Genomic DNA, 19,213 nt, shown 5'->3' with positions numbered 1-19,213 from the left:
CTTATCAATGATCCATCCCTTACCAACTCTCTCCCCCCACTTTAACACAGGCGTTTGGTCTCTCCAGTATGTATATTCTACAAATATTTCCATGGGAAATGCTCATCCGAAATAACATCAATAATTCCCCCCGCTCAGTACTAAGCTCATTGGAACACGTGCAGCTGCTGCACAACATCCCTTCACAGTACACCTAGAAACAAATAGAACAAATTTCTTTTCCTCTTCCTTCATCTGTGGAAGAGGAAAAGAACAGTCACCCACCTGCTGCGTTTCCCAACGAATACAATTTAAAGTCATTCAGATCAAATGTAAACAAATTCCTCCTTACCCAACTCACCACCCATACACGGTACTAATGTACTATAGGTTGGCCAATCAACCTCCTGTGTATGGGCCCAAAATAAAAAAATAAAAATAAAATAAAATAAAATAAAATAAAAATAAGCCATCTTCTGTTTTGCTTCTCTCTGTTTGCAATTGTCTTAACATAGTGAGCTGTGGAAAAACACCTCTTGTTGTCATCTTTTGGAAAATCATTTTCAGTCGGAGGAGACGGTGGACCACGTTGTACAATTTGTGTTAGTGTAGCGTTGTTCATAGTTTTGGGCCATGTTGCTGGATCATCAATAGTAAATAGTTCACCTTCCTCTGGTGTCTCAGTTTTAGGATCTTCAATGCTCATTGTTTGACCAAGCGCGTCATGTTCTCCGCTTCCTTTGAGTATTTCAGAGCTCTCATTATTAATTAATGTTGAAGCTGAAGAACTGTTTGTAGTTATTTCAGAACTCCCGTTATCAACTGATATATCTGAACAAATATATGAGTTCAACTTCATGAATTTAAACAGTGAATTTCTTTGGCGTTCCTCATCCGCTTCGTTTTCGCTTTCGTTTTTCATGCCCACTTGGGTATTTTCTTCCATAATAATCTCTCTCACGACTAGTCATACTCTAGAATTAAATACGATTTAATTATAAAATAAGATAATAAATTAAAACAAAATTATTTACCTGATAAATAAAATATATCTAAAATAGTTTATTTAAAATAAAGAGCCAATAGGCTTCATTTCGGCGATGTAAACATTATTTAAATTAAGGGGATATTAAATCCCACATTGTTTTGCCCTAGTTTGTACTACGTACTTGAACTACGTGCCTTAGCTTACGCTAGTAGTCGCCGATACTTTTATAGTTTACTATATTCGGCATGAAACTCTCTGATTCCAATCTTTGAGTTTCTTATTCGGTTTTAAAACAATGTGGGATTTAATATCCCCTTAATTTGAATAATATCTAAAATAGATAATATTAGAAAATAAATAAATCTAATATAGATTGAAAACTGCTATTGAAGAAAAATTCTGATGTCGAATAACCTAAAACCAGTTTACAAAATATATTTTTTAAGATGTTTTGCGAGTAATGTCACATAAAAAAATTGCCATGACAGTACGTGTATATATTTACTTGTTCATAAAATCATAAACTAAAATAAAAAAAAACTCCTTAAAATTATTAAAAACACCAATTTTAAAATGTACTTTTCCCTATTTAACACTATGTTGTACGATATTGTTATACGTATATCTTAGAGTAGTTTCAAACACTACCGCTACGATCTTATTTCGCTTACTATAACAATACAGTAGTTGGTTGTAAAATTATATACATATATTTTTTATATAATAATTACAATATTAATTTATATAATAATTTTTAAAAAAAATTAATTGATTTTCTTTTTTCAATTTTTTGCGCTTCGCAACCCTATGCCTGGGGAAGGAGTGTCCTGGGTTCGATTCCCGTCGCCGACGTGAGGAGCTGAAGGATCTTCCTCAGCCATAGCCAAGTTAGCCGGTCTTGGGCGTGGACAGCAGGGTTTTTCCCGTCAGTTTATCTGGGGTTTTTCATCCCGCAAGCAGGCAAACCGGCCCCATGAACACACAGGGATACAGTCAAGAATGCTTACAAGCATAGGGGTGAATATATATACTTCTGATAAAGACAATTTTTAATAATTAAACAAATTTACCAGTTGATAACAATGAGGTTTTGCTAAAAATTCTGCATTTAAAGAAATATTGTTTCGTTAAAAATATTAACTTGACCTGAACTGTTTTCACCGTTCAGGTCAAGTTCCGGTCTTCGCTAGTTTCGCAATAAAAATATACGTAAATTCCATTTGTGACTATCTCTAGCAGCAAATAATTAAGGAAGCTATCAAGATGCTAATAATTATATTCCACTTATTAGAAAGGTACATTTTTACATTCGAATCGTGCAATAAATATTAAGTTAAATGCTGACAGTTGCCTTTTCTTGATTTTTTTTTATTTCTTCATTTTAGTTTATTCTTCCAAGAATAAATCTGCAAGTGTAATTGCCTCATAAATTACGGCACAGGCGAGAGGAAAGGACTTTAAACGCCTGAAATGAAAGAAGAATTTGTTCGCAGCATTAATCAAACTTGTGTTTTCCCAGTTTACTAGCAGACTTGCTTGCACCTGGCGGTATTTTTACTAACTATTTCTCTCCAACATTAACCCTAATTTCTGTTATAAATCACTTCTTCAAAAGACTAATGGAATCTTATACTTCATGTTGTCTGGCTCAGGTGTTACCGCATTTATGACTTCTTTTTTTTTTCTCTCTCTCCTCTCTCTATACGATCGTTCTTTCTTGAAATGCTTACTGCCTGACTTTAATGACAAAGGAGGTAGTGTAAGTCGACCACAAACTTGTGCCATCTTTACCTGCCTGAGCGAGCACGCGTGGGTGGAGGCACTATGTCCTTAACACACCTGTGTCAAGGACAAACGCGTATCGCGCTTGAGAAATTTTCACGCTTCAATTATCTTGTCTTGGGTGTGAACGAGAAATCGGAGATGTGGGGGGGAAGTGGAACGAGAAACGTCTGTCGTTCAAAGCGTCAACTTACAGCCCAGGTAAAGTGAAGTGTACTTTTACCCCACCAGAGGGCAAATGGTAGATTCTAAACAATGCCAGAAATTGGAGTGTCGATTTCGTTGTTGTTACCATGGATGTCTCCATGATAACTACAACGAAATTGATATTCCGAATTAATGCTATATGATGATGGTAGGTTTTTTTTTTTCAAAATTAAAAGAATGAATAGTTTTGGTGCACTTGTTTTTCGTAAGGAATGAAGGCAAACTTTTAGAATTTTAAAATACTCATTTTTATGGATAGAGGAGTTACACAGTTTCGTATTGTCATAATTGAACCCATTGGCTTGAACACCACATTGTAAGGTCCTAAGACTTTTGCTCGGGAGATTCTCGAGATTCTAAAACTTCTAGTAATGCTGTCGGTTAACTGTATTAATTAGCTCAATTATTATTGTTTATTATACTGCGGGTTTCCAAAATATATGCTTCCTTTTTTAAAGTCTGGAAGCTGCTCTTTGTTTCAATTTTTTTTAAATTATGGATGCAATAAGCCAGTAGACTTCGCTTTTTAAATTTCGTGAAAGAAAGAAAGAGTTCGCGTTTGGTTTCTGAAGATCGAATATGGTTTTATGCCATTTCAAATTTCTAATAAGCAAAATGATTGTATCAAATCAGACAATAAAAATTATCCACTGCCTTTTTTTCTTTGTTACACTTTCAAGTTGGCTGGAATTTTTCGAATGCGTTTACGTCTCTTTCCCTTTTCGTACCATTAAAAGGGGAACAAACAAACACAGCCTGAGAATAATGAAGCGAGATGTGACCTACTCATTCCCATGCCGAAATGAATTCGAATCCCATCTAGGACATTAGACCTTAGATAAGGGCTTTTCATTGATTAGAGGCAACTAAGAAGGCTATGAGGCAAGTATATGTCTGTTAACCACGTGTGTTCTTCTGGTAGGTCTGCCTGTTTTTTGGGGGGATGAAATAACCGACTTTCCAGCAGGGATAATTTTCATACGAGATCGGCTAACTCACCTTGTTTTACGAACGCCCGTGAGATGACCAGGCCGTTTATTTTGGTATCGTGAAAATGAAATATTTTCAAGTATATTATGAAACAAACTACTGTCTTTGATTTTTGTTATCAAATATGCGATGAAAAAAGTCGGTTTCGGATACATTCACGTTTAATGTTAATAACATTTGGTAGGAAAACATTACCCTTTCGTAATGTTTTTCCTATAAAAAAAGGCGAAAAGCTTCTGAAAGACAAAACGAACTAAATGGCGTGAGTGAGTTCAATATACACGAATTTTGTTCAGTGCATGCTGTAGATGCATAGGTGTTTGTTCCAGGTGTTGCCGCTGTGTTATGCGGATGATGCCCCAACTCTCCTACGTGCGAGTTAGAATATAGCTTACATAGATAACAACAATCCGTGCTCGAAGTTCCTTGATAGGTGATGCCAATACTTCATCCTTTTTTGACCCCGCAATAGATTTTCTTTCCCCTTCCTATTGGGAGATTGAGTGAGCCTGACAAAACCATAACACACACACACGAACATTATTTTTACTTGTATTATATTATAAAATGTATTTGTTTCTTTAATTTCAGTTTAGAGTTAGAAATGTGAACGCAGATTGTTAAAAGAAATGGACTATTATTAAGATTAGAATGAAATAAGAGTTCGTCCTTCTTTTCTTCCGATGACGTCGATCCAGCAGCAAGGCTTGCATTGTCTATTAGTAATAATAATTATTTGACAGCATTAATTTTAAGTGGTTATTATTGGATAATTAGCATTTGCCATTCTGCATATTGCGTCATTTGGTGTGATGGTGTTCAATTCAGTCTTCGCGATTCGGTCAAATCTAATTTAGTGGCTCCATTCATAACCATGCATTATTAGATAGCGAACTCATTGGCAAAGATTCACGGCGCGCACTTATCCACGGATTTGTTTTCAATGTGATATTAATACTAGAATTCTTCCAAATATTGCAATATTCGTATTGTCCAAAGACGAGTCCAGTTTAAACAATCCTGGGCGAGCACACACCCCAATTAGTTGTCCATGTTTAAGTCCGCTTTTGCCGATGTTTACGTCCCTCCAATAAAAACCATTCCACTCGCACACTTCCCCCCCATCATCCTGTTCCGTTGTGTGTTAATAATACTGTCAAAGAGACGTCACACAAGTCGCCGCCTTCGGCATCCTCTTTTCCGCAATTCTCCTCAAACAAATTTCCGTATTTGGGGTGTGTGTGTGCGTGCGAGGGAAGGGGGGAACAACGACAGTGATACAGACACACGGAAATTGGAAATGAGAGCGTGGTGCTGGTGCTCCTATTAGATCTATTGGACACACACCAGGGAGGGTCGGAAAGTTGGTGGAGTCGCGCTTCCGGCTGCCTTTTGAGGACGCATTTCCGATGCCATTCGTCATATATTCAGCGGAGACGATGACAGACGCTTTGAAAGATGGTAGGAGACGTGGCTGTGGGCAAATATGTTAAACTGCTCGACTCACAACAGCTGGTTTGTACCGTGATCACAGATATGCCTCGTCCCCTCTCTATCTTGTTTACCCATCTTTCGTCCTACATGCCATTTTCTTTTTTTTTTTCTTCTTCTATCCCTCCCCCAACTCTGCTCCCTTTGTGTTTTATGCGCTCATCTCCTGGTGCTTGCAGTAAGAGGTCATTGACGCAGACCACTAATCAAATGCAAGATCTAAGCGTAATTGGGGGACTAGCTAATACTCTGATAAGCTCTTTACACGATGTCCTCACCATCTGCCAGGGGAAAAGGGGGGGGGGGGGTAGAGCACTGCTAACGAGACTAAATAAGCAACACGTTTCCTTGTTTCCAGAATTCCCTTAACCAGTTCAGACACTCGTGTAGCTATCTCTAAGAAACAGTCCTCGCTCGGCGAATCCTCCTCTGCCACCCACAACTCGAAACATTTATCCTTCTCGCAGCCATCCTGGCATCGATCTGACACGCCTCTTTGCAGGTCACTGGTGGTCGTTGTCATGGTAACGGAGCATCACGGTGTTGCAGATACAGCCTCGGCTTTACGCCCGACATTCTAAAGCGAGTCAACCGTGTGTTACATAGAAATAGAAACCGGGGGAAACTCTTTATTCTCTGCCCCCGTTTTACCATTAACCCACTGCGACCAGGCACGCAGTTTTCCCCTTTAACTCGAGATGGTAATAAATAGTAGGAAGAGATTTAATTTGCGGAGAGGACCTCCTACCTCGTTCTAATTCTGCGCGTGGGATGTCACTAACTATTAAGTCTTGCCCTTTATTTCATCGAAAACTTAGGAGGTGTGAGAAAGATCTCTTACATGCCTTATCGTTATGGCATGTAAGAGACATGTAAATTTCGGATCTCATGGAATTCTCTAACTAACAAAGGAATATCCATGAGATCAGAAAAAAAAATTACAAAATTAAATAAAGGGCAAGACTTAATAATAAGTCTTGCCCTTTATTTAACGCAGGTCGTTTTCTTGGGAAGATTTCCTAGAATGGTATACTGTACATGGTACAGAATGCTATATAATGGAATCACGATGATTTCTAAGCGCTGTTATTTATTTATTTTTATACTCAAGTGCTAGAATTAGCACCGTTCATACAGTGATCAGTTGATTATGGCGGAGGTATTTAATATTAGTAGAGCATTTATTCGCACGTCGGAGTAGAGACAGAATGCCTCAGAATAATAACGAATTTTTTTTTTTTTTTTTTTTTTTTTTTTTTTTTTTTTTTTTTTAAACTTGTATAAAGTACCTAATCCTGCAGTGGCCTACTTTCTGTCCCTAACTTATCCAAGACTAACAGTTTTATAAACTTCGGTCATGTCCACTCCCACCTTTAACGATCACGTGTCTTAAACGCGTAACGTACAAAACTATATTTAATTATCTTTACTAATGGAAGAGGCTCTTTCGTATTTTAAAATAAGTCCCTGTACACGTTTAAATAGAAAATTTGAGAAAGTTTTTAGTGTTTTAAGAAAGAGAAAACATCATCAGAGAAAACTTTGTAAAACATCATAGCCCTCTATTTCTAAACTTAATTTAAATACGATGCCAAATTCTGTAGCCAGGGATCGGTGCGGTGACTTGCAGTTCTTTAATGACCAGGGCTTCGCGAGACTGTCCGTGCAAGACAACTGTGATCTGCTGGCGATCTCCTGCGAACAAAGCACACTGTCTGCATTCATTGAATATGGTGTGTGTGTGTGTGTGTGTGTGTGTGTTATTTTTAAATGTAACCGAGTATAGTTTGGAGTGAAGGTTAGCGCAGCCAAAACGTGTACGTTCTAACATTTCCAACGGACTTTTTAAAAAAGTGAATTAAAAAAAATTAAAAATATATATATATTGAAGGGTGAAAAACGACCACTCCAATCCCTGTTCATTAGCCGGTCCCTTAAAGCAAGACACTGGATTACTTTTGTCTGATAACTAAACTTCAAAGGACGTCTTATTAAAATCAAAACAGTAGCAAGTGTTCATTTCCCATTAGCTCTGTAGACGGAACTCTGGTTCTGAAAAGTAAAGCAATAGCCCTACATAAGTGTTTTGTCTTTAATCTATACGGAACTAAAACACAATTTCATCATCTTTATTCGGCATTCTGTTAGTACAGTATTCACTGCAATTTCTGTATATGTCAGCTTCCTCTGTTTCGACAAGGGTTTTTATTGTCGAAATTCCTGATGCTGAGTTGTTGTTGTTGTTTTTTTTTTACTTCTAGACACTTTGTTATATATCAGTAATCAGTGATATGTTAAAATGAGATGGATGTAGCAGAAAAAGTCTTCTTTTTTTTTTTTTTTTTATTTCCCCCTCTCTTTTGGCGCTTGCCTATGATTTATTAGGAAAAACCTTCGAATTTCTAGGGAACACATCGGCAGAAATGCTGAAACATTTATCACAGTTGGCCCTTATGATGGATACCCTCACTTTGCCGAAGTAACAGATTGATGGTAGATGGGAATAATATGATGGAGTAGCAGAAAGGGGTGAGTGATACATTACTCAGTCGATAGTCTTAGCATTATACAGAAAACCTTGGATGTCGACGAAAAACCCCTGATACTAAACTGAACTTCGACTGCTGTATCGAGTCCTCATTTAACTAGCGTTCACTAGTAATGTGAAAGGAAGGAAAAAAAAAACTTCAAAACTTTGTATCCAGTTAGCTTAATGATGTACAATATATTTTGTTTCACAAATTACTGCACATGCGCTGTGAATTTTCTCGACGTAAGGTAAAAGATTCCAAGTATGAAAACGATCAACAATCTTGAAAAGATGTTTCATAATCGCATTCTTCGGTAGCAGTATCATTCATTATCATGGCAAATAAACCTTGAGAAGTTTTTAGCATACTGTGTATATAGCATATATAAATATAATTTTTATTTTGCTGCTGCAAATGGTCCAAGAGAGAGAGAGAGAGAGAGAGAGAGAGAGAGATCGGTAGGCATTACAAACATTGTATTATTTCTAAATGTTTTATTTCCGTCAATGGTATTGAAATGAAAACTAGACACAGTCAAACAAATTTTCGTAAATTTCTCAATTAACTTTCAATAAAATCATCCTATCAGGCAAGAAGAATGAAGGTCTAGTCGGAAAACCCCCCCACAGACCACTGAATTAGAAACTTTTATTGAATACCGTGTTGGACCTCCTTTAGCCACAATTCCAGTACGTGTGCGGTTTGGCATAGATTCCACAAGACGTTGAGATTTCATCTATGTCTACAACATACCAGGCGTACACCAGACAGTTCGTTAAACTGTCTCAGATATGACGGAAGCGGACATTGTTCCCGGATCTGTTTTTCTAACATGTCATACATTCATTTTTCCTACATTCTCAATGGGGTTCAGATCCAGGCTTTATGGTGGAAGTCTCTGTCATGCTCGCTGAACAATTCTTGCGCAATGGAGATTAACATTGCCATGCACGAAACAACCGTCACCAGCTGGATTAAAAGTTAACATTGCAGGATGGTCTTGATCAGCAACAGTGTTCAGATATTCCTTGGAGGACACTCGACCTTCCAGCAATATCAGAATCTTGAGTTGTGTTTAACAAGGTAAGATGAGTTCATTGGTTCATAGGGCTCCCCCCCCCCCCAAAAAAAACTGTCTTTCTACTATTGGTACAAAACATGGTGTACCATGACTCGTCGGATCACATGACTTTTTTCCAATCTTCCAGTGTCCAGTCACGGTGTTCCAAGAGCCGTGCTTATGCACAGGCGCACAAGGCTCTAGCTGGGGCCCACGAAAAATTATATCCAATTAAGGGTCCCAAACAATGAGGAAAGGCTTGGTGTTCCTGACACCACTGTAGACGAACTTTCTGGTTCTTCACAGAAATCAGCGGTTTCCCTATAGCCCTGCACATAGTGTGGTGAGATATGTGTTGGGAACAGTCTTCATTAAATGCTTCGGTCAACTGTTACAAAGGAAGTTCAGTTTGTCCGACAAGCCTTCTCAGACGACAGTGATCTCGTTCTTGATAAACACTCTTAGGATCACGTCTCTTAGACAAGCAATGTGGGTTATCTTATTTTTCCACCGATTAAACATCCAGGATATCTCACCTTTTGAGAAACCAATCAGCTCTGCTGTTTTCAAAATCGTGTATCTCCAGACAAACAGGCACCCACAATAAGTCCTTTATCGAACTCCGAAAGATTCTTTGTTTTTCCCCATTGAGATGAACATTATTAACAATTACTGACCGGCAGCATTCTTGAATAGCTACTTAGAACATGTGGTGACGCACGTGACCAAATATTTTGCATATACGCTGCGTAAGTGACGATTACGTACATCTGCATAAAGGTTTCGAATTCAGTGGCCGGTAGGTGTAGAGTCGAACTTGCAGTCTTTCTTGTGACGTCCTAGCGCTATCGATGCCCTATTTCCATAGGTTTCAACTCGGGTCTCCCAATAAATATAACAGAATGACACATTATATTTACTATTCCAAGTAAATTAATTTACTAATATACTATAACATTGTTCATTTTATAATTAGTAAAAATAATAATAATAATAATTTTTAAGAAAAATGGAAAAAAAATTTTTAATTTTTCAAATAAAAATAACATAAAATGCTTTTATTTTTAATTAATAAACGCTTTCGAGTTAAATCATGAATTTTCAACGTTTTCAAAATATTTTTCATAAGTTTTTTTCCCTTTTTTTTGTAATTTAAAAAATGTAAACGACTGAAATTCGAAATTTAAAATAACGAATGTAAAAAAATATGAAACTGCCAGTGTGTAAAAAGAAAAAATGGAGTGAGGCGTAAATAATTTGAAATTTAATCCTTCATTGAAGTTATGCGAGTTTAAAGAAAAAAAGATCGACGATTGTTACAAAGGATCTTAAGAAAGCTTGTCGTGTTGCCATGGCAATCAGTCAAAGTGATGCAAATGAAATGAAATATGCGATCTTGTTAAAGAGTATCCTTGCATCATTTGGTACAGAAATTCCAGCTTAGAAGACAATTGATTCGAGTCGCCTTCTTACCACTCAAAGACCTCCTTATTCTAATAGTGATTTCCGAAGACAGATCTCTGCGATGACAGAGGAGACATGACGTACAGCCCACGCACGGAGCATCTTTCATCTGTAAAGTACTCTGGTGGAATATTACGTTAGAGGGCTGACAGCGATACGAATAAATATGGTCTCCGCCTCTGCTTCTCTCCAACATACATGGTCTGTCTATCGGAAAACGAAGGAAGAAGAGAAAAAAAAAAAAAGATCGTATTTCTAGGGACCATGTCCGGATCCCCCTTAAGTGTAGTTGTTATGAGGACGTGTTCGGAGGAATGAACGGAGAAGAGTAACAGCCAATTCGTGCTACGTCATTTCCACTTTGTCTGAAGATGAAACCATAGCGGTCCTAGGCAGCTCGTTAATTCCGAAGCTAAGGTTTGCCTGTCTGCCGGTGCGTGCCATCTTCCAATATCGATTTGGCTCTTGCTCTATTTTGCTGTCTCGGTGAATCTGTAGCAACAGGAAGAGAGAAAGAAGAAGAGAAAATATTCTCTATTCGATTCTTCATTTGTCTCCTCCAGCCACTCTTTTACACGGTGCTGCTGCATTTTTCTTTAACTCCATTTCATTCTTCACTGAGTCTGTTCCTTTATTTTTTCCCTCTCCTTTCTCTTTACTGTTTATTTTTAAAAACAATCTTATTCGATTATTCTTTCGTGATTTAACATTTTTCATGCCTTTTTATATTCTGTTTTTATCATATTCTCCCACTGTTTCTATTTTTATTTTTCTCTTCCTTAATCTGCTAGACCAGAGGTCCTTAAACTTTTATACCTTGCGCCGCCCTCCTTTTAAAATATTTTATAAACTCTCCCCCGCCTTTCCAGAACAAATGCAAACAAAGAGATTTAATATGAAAATTAGCTGCGAGTATACATATTTCTTATAATATATAAAACTAAATATAAACTTTTCAAATATTATAAGAACACATATTGTGGTTTACCTTCTAAAACCGCCGAGGCTCCGTACGAGTTTGAATTTTACAGCATCACAGCTAAACTAACTCAAATAGGAAATGGATTTTAAACTCACACTCCCACTTTCAAAATCCCTTCTTGGAACAATCAGAAGACAGACACTCTAAATCATTTTTAGGACTTTTCAACCGAAGGTGTCTTAACCGATAGAAGAGGAAGTTGAACGGTAATTTCTTCCTAAAATTCTGTGTTATTTTTCCTCCCATAATTAAGTAAACCAGCCAGAGAACACACATTATATTCGCCTTAACTGTCTCAATGTATATTCCAAGTAATCCGACGTTTATATTTTCTCTCACCATTCGTTGTTATTTTTGCCAATGTAAGTTTTGTTTTATTCCATCGTCCCTTTCATTCTTTCATATTTTTTTGGTCATCATTTGCACTTTCTTATCCACAGCATTCCGCCTCCTCTGTTGGTGCAGCCTTATCTTCATGAATGCTTCGTCTTGGTTTGATCTTTTGGCTTACTTTCTGTTTATTTTGTTTTCGCAACCGACGTGACCCTATCAGATCACCATGGAAATGTCGTGTCCATCACGTCTAGCTTCGACGTGTAGATATATTTACCAGCCCATCAAAAACGTCACCCGATATTGATTCTCCGTCCACTTCTATTTGCGAAACGTCTATTTTCTCTGTAACGCTTTCTATTCCTACCGTTTATAACGCTACAGTAAAAATTCGGATGCAAACCTTCCAGTTTTAATTAATGTGTCACTGGATCTTTGACCCCCCCCCCCCAAAAAAAGGAAAGTCTACGCTAGTTTTCATTTAAATAGAATTGTTCAGGTCTTAGCTGGCTTGACGAAATTTTCTTTTGTTTGGTCCAACTGACATAACTGGAAAATACATTCTACGAATAACTTTCTCTTCTCGGTAACTGCATTTGAATCTGAACCCTTCCGAATGGCAAACAAAATTGGTTACTAAGTCACAGAGACCTTCCATTCAAGCACGCTTTAAAATACACGTTTGGGTTTCCTTCCACGTTTCCATTAAGGTAGTCGTGTAGGTGCACTTAAAAACGGAATATTTCATGAAACTTATTTCATCCTCGGTAATATTTTATCGATCCAAGAGATGTTTTAAGCCCCATTATCGATTGGTGTTGCATAAACTAAAAAACGGTCACCAGATACGTCAAAGCATAAACATTTCCGATTTTTTTTTTTTTTTGAACTAACAATAAATCCTGGGTTCAGAGTCTTTCAATGTTTCCTTTTATTTTTAGCGACGTTACACCTTATAAATAATTCAGACAGTTATTAAGCGAAGTCAAAGAAATCCTTAAAACTCTACAGATCAACTTTTAGGTTAGTTTCCTCTAGTAGATTATTATTTTTTTTTTTTTCTGTTGCTAAATGGGGTTCGTTTCCTACACTATTTAAGAAACAGGTCAAGAGAAGATAACTGGGTAAATGAAGGAAGTAGATACAAATGTCATGTTTTTAATAATTAAACTGGTTTTCAAAACTATGACTATTGATAAAGAAATCTATTCCGGATAGAATTTAGTATGAAAAGAAAATAACAAATAAACAACAACAAACACATTCGTGTGTGTAGGGCGTCGTTCTCCAAAGAAAAAACGTAGTTCTTCCTTCTGAGTATTTCTTTCGACTGTTATGAATGACCCTAAGGCAGCGTTGCTACATCAGCGTCGTTCTAAATTGGGGATAAATACAGAGCAGCAAATCCCCTTAGCGGTGGCTTCCGTCCAAGGCTCGCAAAAACCTCTGGATGCCGCGTGCATTGAGTGAGACTTTGTCGTATTGAGACCCAGTGGAAGTAGAGAAAGCAGGAAAAAGGGAAAGAGAAAAGAAAATCAATTTCTTCCTCCGCAGCACAGTAGGCGGGCGGCGGACCTATGATGTGTAATGTGTATCTACGATGCAGCGGACCTTTTTTTTTTTTTTTTTTTTGGCATTTTTAAAAAATTGTCCAACGAGCTCAAACGTAAAGATCTGATGGAAAGAGAGTCTGCAGGGAATTTATTTCAAGAACAGAGAGATTTTGTACGACGTTGTTTATTGTATGCGGTGATGCAGACATCACAGCGATGTTGGAGGCCACGGTAAATATGGGACTCACTGCTAGATTTCGTGGGTTTGCGAACTGACTGTAAATAGGTTTACAGAAGGAGGAACAGCTTTCGAAGGGCATTTTAAATGTGGGTTGTTTGCATAATAATATTTGTTCAGTACAGCAAAAGATTACAAAGAATAGGCCTATCTGTGTTCCTGTCTGATAACAGTAGATGTAAACCAGACTTAGTTCAGAGATAGCAAAGCTCTAGAGGATTCAGACGAATCTTGACAAACGAAAAAATTATCGCATGATCTGTTTTCGATTCTTTCTTCTATGTTGTTATCCATGGACGAATAATCACTGTTGTAGCGAGCTCTATCCATAAACATGCTTGTGCTTTTTTATTCTTTTTTTTTAACTCTTCACTCACTTCTTCGTACATATTCCTATCATCTTAAGGTTTAATAAAAAATCAAAATTTGTGGTTCCTGCTGTAAAGGACTTTTGTTGAGTATTTTGATTCTAATATTTTAAAAGCTTATAATGGAAAATATGTACGAAAGTTATCTTTCTTTTTTTAGCAATCTCATCCACGAAGAATTAAACACATGTAGGATGTTGTTATGATGATTGATTCAAAGTACAATATTTGCAATCTACTCGTGGATTTTGCTATTCCAATAAAATGTAGTTTCGTGCCAAAAGAGGAAATTCATCTGTACTTTAGCGTCCTTATTTTGATTTCAGATGTTTCGTTCAACTTTCAAGGACTGACCTCGTTTAAAGCCAGACCTTATGTCTTATGCAGTAATGGAGAATCAGGCGAGCAAATGGCTCATAATTAAATTATCACACAGACAGAAATTCCCTTTTGAAAAACTCTTTCTTGAGGGGACGGTTAAGGTTCTGAAACATGCGGTTAATATACAAAAGGCGATGGAATGAACTTTTATCGCATTCAGTATTATTTAGTGGAAGGATTGAAAATTTTTCAGATCATCTTACGAGGTAACCTCTTCAAAGAAGACAATCACAACCACACATTTTCTTAAGTCCTTCATGTTTATCTGCGTGTTATTGCAACTTAGTTGTTTATAGACGCAAATACCATCCCTGAAAAGGTTGCAAACCTATCGTATGTTTTAGTACGGTGATGAATTACATTAACCGGAAAAATCTTCCTCTACAAACTACCTGTTTCTTTTTTCAGCCACTTCAGGCCTCCACTAAGCAGGGTGGTGCATGAACGTAAGTAAGTAATTTGGTAAGTAATTAACAGAGCTGCTCTGGTCAAATTTAATTTAGTATAAAATACATGCATTAAAATTCATGATTTGTATTCATTTTTATAAAGCGTGCTATTTTTTCCCTTTGATATTTCGCCGCTCCACAAATTATTATTTAAATGTTTATGAAAAGCGTCGATAGGGTGTATGTTTTCTTAGCATTTCTACTTAATAGACAAAATTGTTTGCTATCATTTAACTAAAAAATATATTCTTCGTCCGTCCTTATCTTTTCACTAAAGTTCCCGAGGCTTTCTTCCTTCTACTGACTACCGCTTGGCCCTTAAATAACTTAGCATTCCAAAACAATTATTATTTATGCGGTATGGGGGGGGGGATGTGAACTGTTTGCTGGGAGAAAATTACCTTCACACACACTTCACTCACTTAGCCAGAGGGAAGTCAGCGAACAATGGACACGCAAGATTGGCATTATGTGTTTGGAAAAGTTGCCAAAGATTAATTATCATCGTGAAGAGGTTCTTCAGAATAGCTGTCATGCTAGCCAATCGTTCTATATATAGAAACATTGCCGTAGTTATTAATGAAGGATGGAATATTTGCACTTATTACCGAGAACTTTGACTTGAGCTGTAATTTTGAGGAATATTGTAGTATTTTCCCCTATCCCAGAATTTTTGATCAACGTTTCTCGTATAGGCAAGTTTTTATTATCCAAATACAGTAATTGGAGAACTGTAAATTAGTGTATTGTGGTGCAGAATGAACGAATGCAAAGGATAAACCTGAATGAAGAGTCAAAAATGCTTTAATGAATGTGAATGATGGCGATTTTCTGATTCAACGAAAGTTAAAGATGTACTACTTTATATTTTCTTGTGGTCCTGAGGCGATTGACGGTCACCGAGCAATTCTGTTGGTTATGTCACGTTGACTGTCATTTTCATTCAATCATTGTTCCAAATAACCCAATTGGTAGAGAAATTGTTATCCTTGATGTCTACTTGTCGTCTCAATGCAGAACATTCTGTACCCTGTGGCCAGTTTATTTTCCATTCTCAACTTCTACATGGCTGGTCATTGCATGAATGTGTTAATATTTCGATTTACTGTCCTTCTACAGTAATCCATAGTCATAATACGAAACCGAGGATAGTGGAATGCGTCCGACTCCGATTAAGTAGCAACTAAACCAGCGATTAAGCCTTTGTTTCATTAGAATGGTCAAGAACATTCCAAGTTAAAAATAAAAAAAAAATCTTCATAATTTAAATATTAAAAATGTATATAATAGATACAATATATTGAAAATTAATATTTTATTTCGGATTTTAAGTTATGTGATGATAACTCAGCCTTTGTCTTTATATAAAGGCTGAATTTATCGAAAAACTTTATAAAATATTTATTTTTAAATTTGGTTATAAACATTCACATAAAAAAAAATATTCTCCAGAGAATGGTTAAAAACCTACCATACATTTAGTACTTGAATAATAATAAGGAAACGGCGCTGTCAATTACAGCCGAAAAATACTTCTGCTACTATTATATTGACTAGTCATAAATAACGATCATAAAAATATACTTCTGGTTATAGACAGTATTCTTTACATTCAGACAAAACATTTAACGTCTTTATAAAATAGAGCGTTTTATAATCTGTAAATAAAGCGGGAATGATTTTTTTTTTTTTTTTGTTAGTTACCATGGCAACATCGGCAATAATAGCTCCATCACTTGAAGTGGGCTCAATATTTTATTTAGACTGTTGTATTAGTTCGTGTATAGTGTTATAAAGTAACAATAAAAGTTTCTCATTCGTTCCTCTTTTACCGTGTTGCAGGAATTAATGCCAAATCACACACTTGTTAAGAAATGTGTTTCATTGGTCCAATGTTTAATGCAGAAAAATGGTATTGACCACAAAGGACTTTTCTTCAGCGGCTAAACATGCATAGGACTTTGCAGTTATTTCTTCTCATACTTCTCTTCCACTTCCCCCCCCCCATCCCCTCCCTGTATGACTCGTTCTACTGTTCCTCTGGATATTAATGGATTTTGGCAAGTGGGGAGGATTTTATTTAGTGAATTTTTCTGACCCCTCCCCCTTTTTTTCGGTCGCTTGCGGCAGCGACGACGAATTTCTGTTCAGCGCCATCGATAAAACTTTTCACAATTTATCATATCTTTTGAAGCAGCCGACTATCTATCAAGTGCTTGACCAAGCTGTCAAGACCTCAGTGGGTGACAGTGTCTCAGGTGAAGAAATAATGGCAAAGAATAACAAAACACTCTTGACACTTACAGGCAGTAACTTCGAGCGAAATCGATATTTTTGGAAATACAAAAAATAGTGTAGGACAATCGTATAGGGGGAAAAAAAGAAAGATTTTTTACTTCTTTTTTTTTTTTTTTTTTTTTTTGCTAATTTGTGACGTAATCTTATAGATTTCGATAAAGATGGCGTTATCGAACTCCGGTGATATTATATTTCTTGGCATAATTGTTAAACGAATAATGATAAACCACGTATAACTCACCTGACATGGATGATGTAGTGTAGAATCGGACTATTGTGATTATTTACACTCGGAGCCCACGAAAGATTCACTGACCGTGAAGTAAAACCCATAATTAGAGGCATCCCTGGAGGATCTGGGATATCTGTAGGAAGAAAGAAGATAAAAGTCAGCTGTCACAGATATCAAAAGATGCACACAAAAAAGTACGTCTTCGTTTAGTAATACGGATGATAGAGATTATCACAATTAGGAAATTAATTATCTCTAATTCCATAATAAGGGTTAACAACAGGAAATTTTAGTTAACACCAATTTATTTGGGTAATTAAATAAGGTGCGCCCGCCCACTCAAGTAGATTTTTTTTTTTCTTGTTCTTTCAACTTGTCTGTTAATGAAAGAAAACACAGTATATGGAAAACTTCCTAAAATAGGGAAAACTGCAATGATTACTTTAACACACATATAAAATGTCTTCTACGATTTCAATATCCGAACTTCTTTTGTGAATAGTTTAAAACTTGTGATTAGTTTTAAAACTCCTTTTCATTTTTTTTTTTTTTTAGTTTCATTTAAATTTGGAAAATTAGAAGAATCGAAATCAGTTCCAATAATGGTTTTATTAATTAACTACATTTTGAAAAGCTGCGATTGAAAAGAAACTTTTCAAATCTTCGTTCAATCGGTTGATAAACTACGGTGCTTATTCATTATGTTGGAATTGATTAATTTTGAATCTGATCTTAACAAGATCAGGTTCAATATTAAGGTGGTCATTCATGTTCTCCCACCTTCTTTGTTTATGTTTTTAGGGCATTTTGACTGTTTCACTTGCTAGACAAGTGAACCCCGGCAATGAAACCACTCACGGCTAATACACGTGATTTCAGAAAGGGGATCAGTCCAGTACCATAATATATAATGGGGACGTCTTGATATATATATATATATATATATATATATATATATATATATATATATATATATATATATATATATATATATATATATATATATCATCATCATCATCATCATGCCTGTCGAGGATTTAGGCCTAGAATGGCCCTGTTCCGGCCTTAGAAGTCATCGTTGAATCTTTTAAGAGGACATCCTGGTTTTCTTTCTCCTAATGGTTTATTATTTCATTTAGGTAGATATTAAAAAGAGTTGCTGAGAGGGGACATCCCTGTCGGACTCCTTGGTTTATCTCTCTCGTATATGGGCTATCATATACGAGAGATTCATAATACAAATAAGATCAAATACAATTTAATCTTATTTGTATTTGATTATTTTCATATACACTTATGATAGCTTTTGGGATATTATTTGGAATTTGTCTTTCTTTTAATGTGTTAAATAAAATTTAACTTTTAACTTTGTCAAATACTTTTTTAAATTCAATAAATGTAAATGTATTTCTAAACTGTATTCTCTTCTTTTCTCTATTATTAATTTTGGGCAAAAGGGTGGATCTATACATGAGTCGTCCTTTTCTAAACCAATTCTGTACTTCTAAAATAAAGTTTTCGGAATATTTCATTAGTTTGCTATTTAGGATTCTGCTGTATATTTTGTAACAGGAATTTAGTATACTGATACCTCTATAGTTTTTAGGGTCATCTCTATTACCTTTTTTAAAGATAGGAATCACAATTGCTTTTTTCCATTCTATTGGGAGGGTTACTAGTTGAATAGATTTTATTTAAAAATAATAAGTGTCTTTCTTTGAACCTTGTTCCAGCATATTTATATAGTTCTGAACCTAACTTATCTTCTCCAGGTGATTTTCCGTTTCTTGTTTCTTTCAGGCTTATTTCTAATTCTTCTTTAGTTATTTCCTTTTCATTTTCATTAAATGTTTGCCAGTTATCTTTTTTGAAATATTTATCTGTCCA

General features: G+C 36.1%; 1 protein-coding gene across 1 annotated transcript in view; it reads right to left on the bottom strand.

Annotated features, from left to right (window-relative positions):
• Nucleotides 1-17,447, bottom strand: part of LOC150110101 (putative receptor-type tyrosine-protein phosphatase mosPTP-1) — a 349,618-nt gene extending 332,171 nt beyond the window's left edge. Inside the window, exon 1 of the mRNA XM_090413286.1 lies at nucleotides 17,336-17,447. Coding sequence (XP_090269412.1) covers nucleotides 17,336-17,439 — 104 coding nt within the window. The 5' untranslated portion in view covers nucleotides 17,440-17,447. The remainder of the gene's footprint in view (nucleotides 1-17,335) is intronic.
• Between the last annotated feature and the right edge of the window lie 1,766 nt (nucleotides 17,448-19,213).

This window comes from Typopeltis vanoorti, chromosome 1, assembly GCF_054136105.1.
Source record: "Typopeltis vanoorti isolate ZY-2024b chromosome 1, IOZ_Tvanoo_1.0, whole genome shotgun sequence".
Classification (NCBI taxonomy): Eukaryota; Metazoa; Arthropoda; class Arachnida; order Uropygi; family Thelyphonidae; genus Typopeltis; species Typopeltis vanoorti.
The sequence above is the reverse complement of the archived record's forward strand: the minus strand, read 5'-3'. Positions and strand labels throughout refer to the sequence as shown.